A 12192-nucleotide genomic window follows, 5' to 3' on the forward strand; every position below is an offset into this window, starting at 1 on the left:
AAGGTAGTTTAGTAAGACATTGTGAAAAACAATCAGTAAATCTATTTCCATGCAGCTAACCATTTTCAAGTAAGTTCGATATCAAAAGTAGTAAATTAATTCCAAAATTACTCAATTCAAGTATATGCATACCGTAAATGACCAAAAAAGCACTGCGAAGGTTTTCAATGTGAGCTTATTTGACTGCGCTTGATAGATTTTGATTAATAAAATCATTGTTGTAAGAAACTTATTGGTTAGACCTATAGTTCTATATCGCTTTTTTCTGGTTATATTTAGCATATTTTAAAATCTTGAAAATGTTATACATTCCGCAAATAGATCATATGCTGTGCTTATCGATTATTTACGGTATAACATTTTTATTTTTGAATCACATTATATTATTGTGTATCTGTCTATTTTTTATTTTTTTTATTTTCCACAATTCAAGGTCTATAGAACAAAATTATTTGTGAACTTCATACCATTACAAACTGGCACATCATAGTCATATTGGCCATCGTTACAAATGAGCTTTTTTTTGCCTTCCAACCTGGAACCCTCGTTGCATGTGAATTTTATTCTCCCATCATGCATGAAGGAACCAGATACGTCACCATTTGCAAACTGAACGATCGGTTCACAATCAGCTGTAAGTTGTTTAAACATGTAAAGTGCAAAAAATAAAATAAAACTACCACAAGTGATATCACTAATACGTATAGACCATTTTATGACCTGATTTAAGTTTTGTAAAGAAAATGTTTTTCGCAGTGCCACGCATTGCATGATAAATTAAAGTTATGTATACTGTTGCTTTTTTGTATTATTGCAGTAATGGACCGCACCACAATCAGATACTTCTGGGGTAAAGAAAACCTGTATACAAATACTCGTATACCGTTATGCTTCTTTGTTTAAATAGAAAGCCTAAAATCGGTACAATATCACAGGTAAGATTGAGTACATTTTGAACATCAGTATTATGTGTGGCTGCTCATTATGCTACCAGCAAAATGTAATGGTGGTTGCTAGGTTATATTACATACTTTTCAATTTGTTATTGATTGCTTCTTGGAAATCTTGGAGGCATTTTACAGCAAAATGGTCTATATGTATCTAACTCACAAACATGCATTAGTACAAGTGAACAAGTCATACAAACAAGATGTGTATTCAGTCAGAGGATTAAAGGGAAGCACTTAAAGTGAACAAGAAATCATATATTTGTAGATGTTAAAATATTTTCAAAAGTTATTCAATTGGTGATCTATCAATGTCGATATCACGGTCCGTCATAATTTATCATAAATATCGTCATAACAGTCACTTCTGTTGCAAATGGACAATTGTTTCTCCTTCATTGATGATATTGATGTTAATGTTTATCAACATCAACATTGTTATCACAATTATCATTATCAACATTGCATCATAGTTAGAATGATACTCACTTCCATCAACCTCATCAACATTAATAATTATTGTACCATCAAATGTCGGTTGAAGTTAAGCATAACTGCAATTATGACCAAATGAATATTAGTCCACTGTGTTACAACATGCTCTTATAAATTACTTGATAAAGTGCAACATAATTTTAGTACCAAATGTGTATTATGTAACAAACCTGTATATAGCGAGACTTCTAATAATAATTGCATACCTTTACACACAGCATATGATGAGCTGTATTGTCCATTTTCACAAGTTATTGTTGTTTCTCCTACCAATGTATAACCAACATCACATGTGAATGTAATGGATCCTCCATGAGTAAAGCTCCCAGTGTACTGACCATTTACAATACTGATGGACGACTCACAGTTAGCTAGACAAATCAAACTTTGGTTAATAACTTATAACCAATTATTTTAATGAATAGAAGAAATTCAGATTCCAGTTCACATAATACTATACAATATTGTATTGTGAAAGTACTTACAACTACAAACAGGGAATGCATCTTGATATTGTCCATCTAAACACATAGTACTTGAAACACCAACTAATGTGTATCCATCATTACATGTAAAGGTAGTTATGCCTCCATGTGATTGGTATGACTGTACTTGACCATTTATGATAGGTGACGGTGGCTGACAATTGGCTGTTAAAATGTAAAAAGAAATGGAAAACATAACATACACATTATAAATTCGTACACATTTAAAAATTAGGTTGTAATCAATATTTTAATACCTCTTACTTTCTCATAAAATAATATTAAGTTTAAGAAATACAGTAGTAACTAGAAAGACACTCCGAGAGTGCATACCTCCGCCTACTGTAAAATTCTCCTACATAAGATTTCTCCGGTAAAAAAGAAATATATATATATATATATTTGTGTGTGTCTTAATGCTGTTTGTGATTTAGGCTATTTTCACTACAAGCATGTGTATGTGAGTTTGGTGTAATGGTTATGTAAGCCTTTCAATTAACAATAGCTTCAGTTGACTAACAATAGAACAGCAACGCGAAAATCAAACGAGTGAATTTGAAAAGAAATAGGTTTTTTAAGCTACTCGCATAAAAAAACGTGCACATTAAATCGAATTATGTTTTAAATTTACAAATCACAAGTTATAACTCTTGCCTCTTGTACAAAAATGAAATTTTTTGGACAAGTAGTTCTCGAGAAAATGCAATTTTAGTTTATTTGTTACTTTAAGACTGCTTGCCGGCTTTTAACACTAGCAGGTCTGAATGGTATACTAAAAAAGTGGTCCAGAATTATTGGGACCATGGTCCCAAATGGTCCCAAAATTTAATGGAATGGTCCTTGACCACATATCTATCCGTATATTCATTTTGGTAAAGATCTTGTAATTACTTTTTGAGTAATCCTGCTAACAAACAAACAGACAGACAGACAAACACACGCGATCGATTACATATACCTCCTTGGCGGAGATAAATAATGATTTGTATTTTCGACTTACCCCGACATTCAGCAATAGCTGAACTAAACTGTCCATTATTACAAGAAACTGTAGATTCTCCAACAAGTGTGTAATCAACGTTACATACAATATTAAAAGAACCTCCATGGATGAAGCTGCCAAATACTTGTCCATTCGCAACACTTGTTGTAGAGTCACAGTTTTCTAAAATATATATGGAAAATAAGTTGATAATTATTATATTAAAAATATGTGAATTTTAAAGTAAAACATCAAAGAAGACAAATAAAAATACATTTGTGATCATTCACAATACATTCTATTTTCCTAAAACAGTATTTCACCTGACCACATAAACAGGCACTGTGACTAAGCATGGAGTTTTTTCTCCTTTATTTTCTCTCCTTGACTTAAACATTAAAATATAATATTGAAAAAAATGCTGAAGTTTAAAATTTGGAAATAACGAAGTGCCTACCTCTGCACACAGCATATGATGAGCTGTATTGTCCATTTTCACATGTTATTGTTGTTTCTCCTACCAATGTATAACCAACATCACATGTGAATGTAATGGATCCTCCATGAGTAAAGCTACCAGTGTATTTACCATTTATAATACTGATTGTAGCTTCACAGTTTGCTAAAGGAAATATACAAGTTTATAAATCAACTAACCATTTTTGTTTACACTTTTAAAGAAAGGTTTGTCTGTACCTTATTGAGTAATATAAAAGAAAAAACACTATGAAAGAATATGAAACATTTCAACAACAAAATGAAATATTTTCTTACCATAGCATGTCGGTTTAGGACTTGTATATTTTCCATCTTCACAATACACGACATCAGCCCCAACCAAACTAAAGTTGTCAAAACATCTGTATGAAGTTTTACCACCATGAGTAATATCGTTCTTGATGATTCCATTTTCAAGATTACTTTGTTTTGCACAATTTACTATAAAAAATATGTAACAATTAAAAAAATGTAAATGGTTTCGTCAACAAAATTGACAACACCCTATGTGAACTACAAACAAGTGTGTCAATTTGTAGAGTTGAAGGATATTTATATTCCCTAAACATGTACTATAAAGTTTGATTAATTAAAGCCCAAATTAAAAACTTACGTTTACAGCTGGGTATGTTACTACTATATTGACCATCATAGCAAAAGATTTCATAGTTGCCAACCAAAGTATACCCAGCATTGCAAGTAAATGTTGCATTCTGACCATGAGTCAAGCTACCAGACATTTCACCATTTTTAATTAGGTTGTCTGATGGACAGTTGGCTAGAAGATAATAATTAATTATTATAATAATAAATTATCATCAGAAGAAGTAAGCCAATTTGAAAAGGTAGAACATTTCAATATAAACAACCTCTATATTATTGTTTTATGAAAATTTTTTGGTTAAATAAATATTACGAAAATTAAAATTAAGCCTGGCTTTGCGTAAACCCGGCTTTGCGTAAACCCAGCAAAACTGGTTCTTCACAAATAGAAAGAGCATCCGTCAAGTCAATCCAGATTAGGATGAATACAAGACTTCAACATATACATATATACAATTCTTGACAATCATTTTGGTTTATAATAGAATCCCTTTTTCACTTTGGGGAAACCTGTATTTACTTACTGTGAAACTAAAAAGTTGGAATACATGTGTTAACATTAACTCTAACCACTCCCTATTCAGGGAACATACCTATTCGTGCTACTGCCTACTTACCAAAACATTCAGGTGAAGGATCTGTCAGAAGTCCATCTAAACACACCGAGCTATCAACACCAACTAAAGTAAAACCTTCATTACAGCTAAATGTTGTTACTCCTCCATGAACCAAATCAGCAACAATTGTACCATCTATTAATTCTGAAGGTTGTGTGCAGTCACCTGTAAAGATTAATAATTAAATAACAATCAAAATGACAAAGAATATAATAGATATTTTTATAAGTCACAAAACTATGTCAGATAAACCTATTGTAAAAGTACTTTCAGATAAGACAAATGATTGTATTGATTATTAAAAATAATGTTCATAAACATTTAATCATGAGAATATAAATACCTACCTCTACAAACTGGCATTTCTGAACTAAGTTGTCCATTGTAGCATGTCATGTTAGACTGTCCTTCAAGACTAAATCCAGCATCACATATGATGTATATAGCACCATCATGTTTCAGCGATCCAATGTATCTGCCGTTTCTGATGACTAGGGATGGGCCACAGTTCTCTGAAAATTAAAATAGAAAATTGTTTACTTTTACCTGTTAATTTATTCGTTTGTAGCTATAATAAAATATTTCCTACAAAATACTAATAAATGTTTTAAATAACAACAGCTCAGTTAGATCAAAGGTTTTGTATGTGGTTGCAACATGATCACTTCCATGCCCCCTAAAAGTTTGACTGAATTTCCATTGGCCAATTGTTTGGTTAACAGAAACCGGAGAATATTGTACAGACTTTGTTGCAGCCAATCATCTTTTGCACCAACAATATGTGTTTGTATATATAAAATGTGTTAGAACGTGACTTACCATAGCATACAGGGTTAGGATCTAAGTATTGTCCATTCTCGCAAACTGTATTTGTGACTCCAACTAACGAGTATCCGGGATTGCATGTAAAGCGTATATTATCATTATGTTTATATTTTCCTTGTATGTTACCATTTACAAGTGCTTCTGGTTCTTTGCAATCAGCTAAACAAAAATAAAATTAACATTAAGATGGAGTAAATAAAAATTAAATTAAATAATTATATGAATTCTGGTCATAATGGTGGTCATAATTGTTGAGAACAACATAACATTATCAATATCATAAAGAATTATGCATCATTGTTAAATTCGCTGTATAAAGTATTAGAGATACAGTTGAATTCATTCTGGCCACCATTTTTTGTATGTTTAAGCAAGGCAATCTAACAACACAACACTGAGCTCGTCTTGCCAACATAGGTACTCGTAACTAGTCAATTGATCTTATGTTATCGACTGTACTCTTCATCTACTGTGTCTTGTACTGTTATTATCGTGTCGCAGAGCTCAGGATTCTGTTTGATTGCCTTGGTTTATAAAGGATTATACAATAAATGGTACGTACCTTGACAAATAGCAAACTCTGCATTATAGGATCCATCTTTACATGTTACCTTCTTCTTTCCCACAATGGAATAGCCCACATTACACGTTATAGTAATGATATCTCCATGGTTAAAACCACCAGTAAACTGACCATTCACTATTTCAGTCAAGGGAGCACAGTTTTCTGAAGAAAAAAAAAATCAAAAATAGTATTGATATTATAATTTGAAATAAATATATTTTGGAATGGGCATATTAGAATATTAATTGTTTAAGTTGTTTTTGCCATAAGACAGTTTGTGAGCCTAAGTGTAGGAAAAGTCTTGAAAGATCTGTAATCAAGGAATGTGCAAGTAAACCCTACAGATATTATATTTATGATTAAACTAAACCAATAACCAAACAAAAAAACAACACAAAAAAACAACACGAAAGAGAAAGAAGAAAGAGTTATAGTTGTTACGTTATACTTACCTTTACATTTTGCAGGCTTGTGGTTAAATTCGCCATCATCACATAAAATAGTTGTTTTACCAACTGCAGTATAGCCTTCATCACAAGTTATGTTGATAGAGCCACCATGATCAAAGCTACCGCTGTACTGTCCATTGGGTATTACCAGTGAGTTGTTACAATTTTCTAAAATAAGTAATAATAATTTGAATACAGATTGTTTGAGTCTAAGGGGTTCCGAGACAGTGTAATAAACTGGTTTTATCTTAGTTGCATATATGTCTTGTATGCCTCCACACATTATAATTCAATAAATACATTCAGTATACAGGGCCGGATCCAGGTTATTATAGGGTAATTGCTCTTCTCTTTTGACAGCTAGAATTAAATTCTGAAATAACTTTATATACAATTAATGTTTTCTGTTAGTGCTCCTTCATTTAAAAAATCCTGAATCTGCTCCGACGTACTGTCTAACATTTTAGGCTAACTAATTGCTTGTAAAAACCTGGTGAATGTAAGTTGCCTTCCCATACATGGTATCGTATGAGGCACTACAACCGTAAATTAAATATTCACTGTGACTGTTGACTTACTGTAACATTTTGGTGGTTCAGTTTGGTAGTTTCCAAATTCACATTTCACCTTCAGAGTTCCTACTGGTGTAAATCCATCATCGCAACTGTACGTTGAACTGCCACCATGCACTACTTCAGCTGCTACCTGTCCATTTTGAATTGGAGCCGGCTGTAGACAGTTTGCTGAAGAACAAAATATTAAATATTGTATTCATACTGATTCTCAGTACTGTATCTCTACGTATTTATATACAGTGTGTACGACATGTTGTGCCTGTATCATGGAAGGTTAGGTATGTATGATACAAGTGTTACATGTGATATTTTTATACAGTATATATTAATATACATACGACTACAAATGGTATCGTCTTTTTCAAAAATTCCACTGCTACATGTCAAAGTTGGTTCCCCTACCAACGTAAACATGTCATCACAAGATACCTCTATACTCTTTCCATGTTCTGCACTTCCATTTATTTTAGAGTTTGGTATCACAGGTACACCACAGTTTACTGTAAAAGAAAATTGATATTTATTATTATCTAAACTATCGAATCAAAATATTTATATAATATTAGTTTAACTCAATAGACGCTAACAACACTTATAAGACAAAGTATTGACTTAGAACCTGGACACTTTAATTTTAAATTTTTTTAAATTCTGCATTACTCACAAAAGCATTCTGGATTTGGGTCTTCATAATTTCCATCATTACAAGTAGTTTCAGAAACTCCAACAAGAGTAAATCTTGGTGCACAGTTGAATACTGCTATTCCACCATGATTAGTGTCAGCCTGCACAGTGCCATTTCCAAGAGGGGCTGGATACTCACAATTTTCTACCAAAAAAAAGAATGTTATCATAATAATCCAAAATAAGTACAAGATAATCTTCCTGAGCCTAAAGATAAACCAATACTCTGAGAATAGAGATACTAATTAACTAACCAATTTACTCACCGCAATCACATCTGGAAATAAATACACCATGCAGAAGATTCACTGAATATGACTGCATCCTTGCTAGTCGGATACACTGGATTGATATAATGTATTTCTTTAGTTTATTCAATTTGTTTTAGTAATTATGTACTTACTTTTACAAGAAAAGTCAAAATCTGCAAATGTTCCATCATCACACGTGGTATAGTTAACGCCTACAGCTGTGTAGCCCTGTACACAACTGTAGAACAATGAATCACCGTGTTTCGAATTACCTACAAACTCAGCGTTGAGAATGATAGGTGGTGTTGTGCAGTCGGCTATAAAACAAAAGTAGTGGAAAAAAAAATGTTGAATTCTATTCTTCTGCTTCAAAAATAATAAAATTACCTTTACCATAATTGTCCAGACATTGCTTGTAAGTAGTCAAAACTCAAGAGTATTCAACAGTCTGACAAACTTGTTAGACCATGACCATGAAGTATTCAGTGGACAAAGTACCCATTTAATTAAAATTGGCTTATTCAAAAGATTAATATTGTCATCTATTTAGAATTTGCTAGTTTACACTAAAAAAAATTTATAAACTAAAATAAAAACATATTTACCATAGCAAACTGGAGCCTCGCCATTGTACTGTCCATCTCTACATGAAAGTGAGGGTCGACCCACAATACTGTAACCATCATTACATCTAAAGCGTACTTTATCACCATGGTTGTTACCTCCGTTGACAAGTCCATTCTCAAGGTCAAGAGGACGACAGTTAGCTGAAAAGTATTTCATGGTGTTAACTCAAGAAACCATTTCCAAGAGACGTTCTTTACTAGTATTGTTAATGTAGCGTTCAATTTAAATTATGTAAGTTATGTCCATAGTTATCATCAACTAAAATGCACTATTGCTTACCTCTGCATACAGGTGAAGCCGTGTTGTAAATACCATCAGTACACTCGAGAACTGGAGAACCCACCAGTATATACCCATCGTTGCATTTGAATGTAAGGACACCACCGTGTGAAAAACTTCCAGACACTTCTCCATTTTCAATCTTTTCTATTTCATCACAATTGTCTGTCAATGGAAGAATTAAGGTAAAGTAATTAGTTTGTAAGAATAGGGAATTAGAAAATTTAACAGATATGTAAGAAAAGAGTCATTCACCATAGAACATTATTATGCTATGTATTGAATAGTTTTAAATTTTGCAAATTTAAGAAGTCAGATAATTCAAATTCTGAGTATTATTTTACTAGGTTAATCATAAATTGTGTGAAATGTTTACCTTTAACAGGGACAAAATTTAATTAATACATTTAGTTATTTATTTCAACAGTATTTACGAGGGTAGTTTATCTAGCCAAAGATGATAATTTAGAACACTCAGAGCAATTTGATTTGAATTTGACAAGATAAATAATACTAATATAAACAACTTACCACTACAAATTGGTAATGAATTATCATATAGACCATCGTAACATCTTACTTCAGCACTACCAACAAGTGTATAACCTGTTATACAACTGAAACTCAGACTTCCTCCATGTTCACTTGAACCAGTAACAAACCCATTTACAAGATTGTCGATATCTTGACAGTTTTCTGTACAAAAAAAGAATACGGTAGCATTAGTTTTTTATTTAAGTGACAAGTTCAATATTATTCATCATCATCATTTAAGTTTCATGAGTTTAATATTGTCCAGAGAAAAACCCTGCATGACATATAGCTAAAACTTTCAAAAATCTGATAGAGTACTTTACCAAAACACTCAATTGACTTGGCATCAACATCAAAGTTTCCATTATAACATGTCGCCCTGTCAGACCCCACAAGAGAAAAGCCAGCATTACACGAGATGTAGACAGTTTCATTGTGAGTAGTTTCCCCAGTGACCAGAGCATCTGATATTGGTCCAAACTGCTCACAGTTTGCTAAAAATAAAAATAGACAGACACTATCAAAATATTACTGCGAGTTATACATTGATAGTTACTTGCCTGACCCCAAAACACTATGTTAAAATCCTGTCTGGTGTCAGATTTCTCTCATAGCAACGCAAATCCACTAAAGACTATTAAGGTAGAGCGTCTTGTGTGTATGCTTGTCTTGTAAACAAAAACAACTTAAATTTGATCTTGAGGATTGTTGGCAATATATCAGTAGATTCAGAGCTTATATGATGTACTAACTTATAAAATAGATTCAGTGGTACTGTATATTGTGCATAAGAGTTAAATAAACATTTTTCTTACCATAACATTCTGGAAGTTTTACATTTAGTGCACCATCAACACAGGCTATTTCTTCATATCCCACCAGAGTATAGTCACCATCACATGTAAAAGTGATGACACTACCATGGCGAAGTGAGCCTGTAATCTGACCATTAGGAAAATCAATACTCTCTGGTGGACAGTTTGCTGAAAAAGGGAAATATTGGTAATTTAAATTTTTTTTTTAAGCATAGCTTGCCATCATCTCCATGCTATTAATTATGAGTGGTCTTGTCATATTAAGCAATATCTTTTGGAATATTTCTATTCAGGAATCCAGAGGAAACCCCTCTTAAGAGGACTCTGAAAAATGACATTTTTTTAAATTAAGGCCAACCCTTATTCAGGGGACATCCCTCACAAGGAGAACCTTTGTTGGGTATTGAAGGTGTTACATTAATATGAGATTTAAAGATAATAATTAAAATATTACCATAACATTTCGGTAAACTTGTGTTAGAGGAATACACGTAGCTTCCATCAATACAAGTGGCTGACGATTCTCCAACTAATTCATATCCATCAATACATGTGAAGAATACCATGCTGTTATGTTCCAAGCGTCCTTGGACTGTGGCAAAATCAACATCTGGTAACGAGGTACAGCGAGCTGTGTTGAAACAAATTATACAAATACAATTATTATTATTACAACAATACAATACAAAGGGTTACATTAGGTGGTTAAAATCAGTGCTGAATGTATGAACCAACTTTTTACCTAATTTTGCCCTTATGTAAATTTATATATAGATACAATTCTTCAATAATGTCTGGATATTGGTGAAATTAATAATATTTATTACAGGGGTGGCGCCAGGATCTTCCCGACGCGGGGGATACAATCCTCGACGAGGGGGCTATGCGAGCGAAGCGAGCATCACAAGGCTGGGGGCCAGGGGGCCGCCAAGGGCCCCCGGTGGGAGTCCAGGGGGCGAAGCCCCCGGCAGCAACGCGTTCTAGCGTCATTTGAGGTCATTTTAATCAGATTTAGGGTAGCCATTTTTTCCATTTTTTATAATGCATAAATAAAATACTGCGTGCAAAAAAACGATGCGCGATGACTGTTTCAATCCATATTTTTCAATTTAAAAAATAAAAGTTCAAAGAAAATTTAGAAAAATAGAGTTGGAGGTCCTGGAAATTGGACTTATTATATTTCAAAACATGAAACAAAATATATAAGTCCCTATCATGGTTGTGACTGAGCTAAGAAATGTTTGAAAAATATAGATGTTAGGTCTCGGAAAATGCACTTCTTGTACTTCGAAATATGACCAGCTTTATTGTTGGGGCTGAGCTAAGAAAATGTTTAAAACTAGAGCTGCAGGTCTTCAAAAAATTGCATTTTATACTTTGGAAACATCAGGCCCATAGGCTTAAAAAACGCAAGCGTAGACCTTTTTCAGTCGGGGAAATAAGTTTATTCCTCCCAAGTGTATGCCTGCGTACCATCTGGACTTCCGAGTGTTGAGAAATTCATGACATACAGGACATTGAAAATTTAATAACTTAGCTATAAAGATGTTGGCTAAGCGAAAATGGCATGTTTTTTTGTTTAGTAATGGATGAAATATTTATTTTAGGTGCCCCACGGTACAGGTTACTTGTAAATTAAAAAATTGGTGAACATACGAACAATTAACATAATTCGTTTTTGCTGTAGTGTAGCGTACGTCGACACAGTACACGACGTAACCGTCGGTAAACTTCGCCTGGAAAATAACTACAGTACACATTTTGGTCCCTGGATGGAACATGATATCACGACCCAACGTTGAACGATTCGTACAACGGGATACCGCCAGACAAGTGCGTACCTATAGCTATTGTTTAGTAGTAAGTTAGATCGCTGGCAATAATGAATGCATATAAAGTGCATAATATTACTCTGACGTACTCTCACGGTCAATGAAACGTCGCGGTTTTCTAGGCGCTGA

General features: G+C 33.2%; 1 protein-coding gene across 4 annotated transcripts in view; it reads right to left on the bottom strand.

Moving 5' to 3' along the window:
• LOC140057789 (CUB and sushi domain-containing protein 1-like) overlaps positions 1 to 12192 on the bottom strand; it is a 66891-nt gene that overhangs the window by 17384 nt on the left and 37315 nt on the right. For 3 of the 4 annotated variants that reach the window (XM_072103547.1, XM_072103540.1, XM_072103532.1), the window contains 22 exons: positions 10686 to 10862; positions 10232 to 10399; positions 9740 to 9910; positions 9414 to 9578; positions 8883 to 9047; positions 8582 to 8743; positions 8129 to 8293; positions 7706 to 7870; positions 7380 to 7541; positions 7045 to 7209; positions 6470 to 6634; positions 6015 to 6179; positions 5447 to 5611; positions 4975 to 5139; positions 4628 to 4792; positions 4021 to 4185; positions 3684 to 3848; positions 3367 to 3531; positions 2928 to 3092; positions 1928 to 2092; positions 1649 to 1813; positions 468 to 632 (listed from right to left, as the gene is read on the bottom strand). In XM_072103547.1, the coding sequence (XP_071959648.1) occupies positions 468 to 632; positions 1649 to 1813; positions 1928 to 2092; positions 2928 to 3092; positions 3367 to 3531; positions 3684 to 3848; positions 4021 to 4185; positions 4628 to 4792; positions 4975 to 5139; positions 5447 to 5611; positions 6015 to 6179; positions 6470 to 6634; positions 7045 to 7209; positions 7380 to 7541; positions 7706 to 7870; positions 8129 to 8293; positions 8582 to 8743; positions 8883 to 9047; positions 9414 to 9578; positions 9740 to 9910; positions 10232 to 10399; positions 10686 to 10862 (3645 nt within the window). The remainder of the gene's footprint in view (positions 1 to 467; positions 633 to 1648; positions 1814 to 1927; positions 2093 to 2927; positions 3093 to 3366; positions 3532 to 3683; positions 3849 to 4020; positions 4186 to 4627; positions 4793 to 4974; positions 5140 to 5446; positions 5612 to 6014; positions 6180 to 6469; positions 6635 to 7044; positions 7210 to 7379; positions 7542 to 7705; positions 7871 to 8128; positions 8294 to 8581; positions 8744 to 8882; positions 9048 to 9413; positions 9579 to 9739; positions 9911 to 10231; positions 10400 to 10685; positions 10863 to 12192) is intronic. The other variant, XM_072103555.1, reaches the window with a different exon arrangement.

This window comes from Antedon mediterranea, chromosome 1, assembly GCF_964355755.1.
Source record: "Antedon mediterranea chromosome 1, ecAntMedi1.1, whole genome shotgun sequence".
Lineage (NCBI taxonomy): Eukaryota > Metazoa > Echinodermata > Crinoidea > Comatulida > Antedonidae > Antedon > Antedon mediterranea.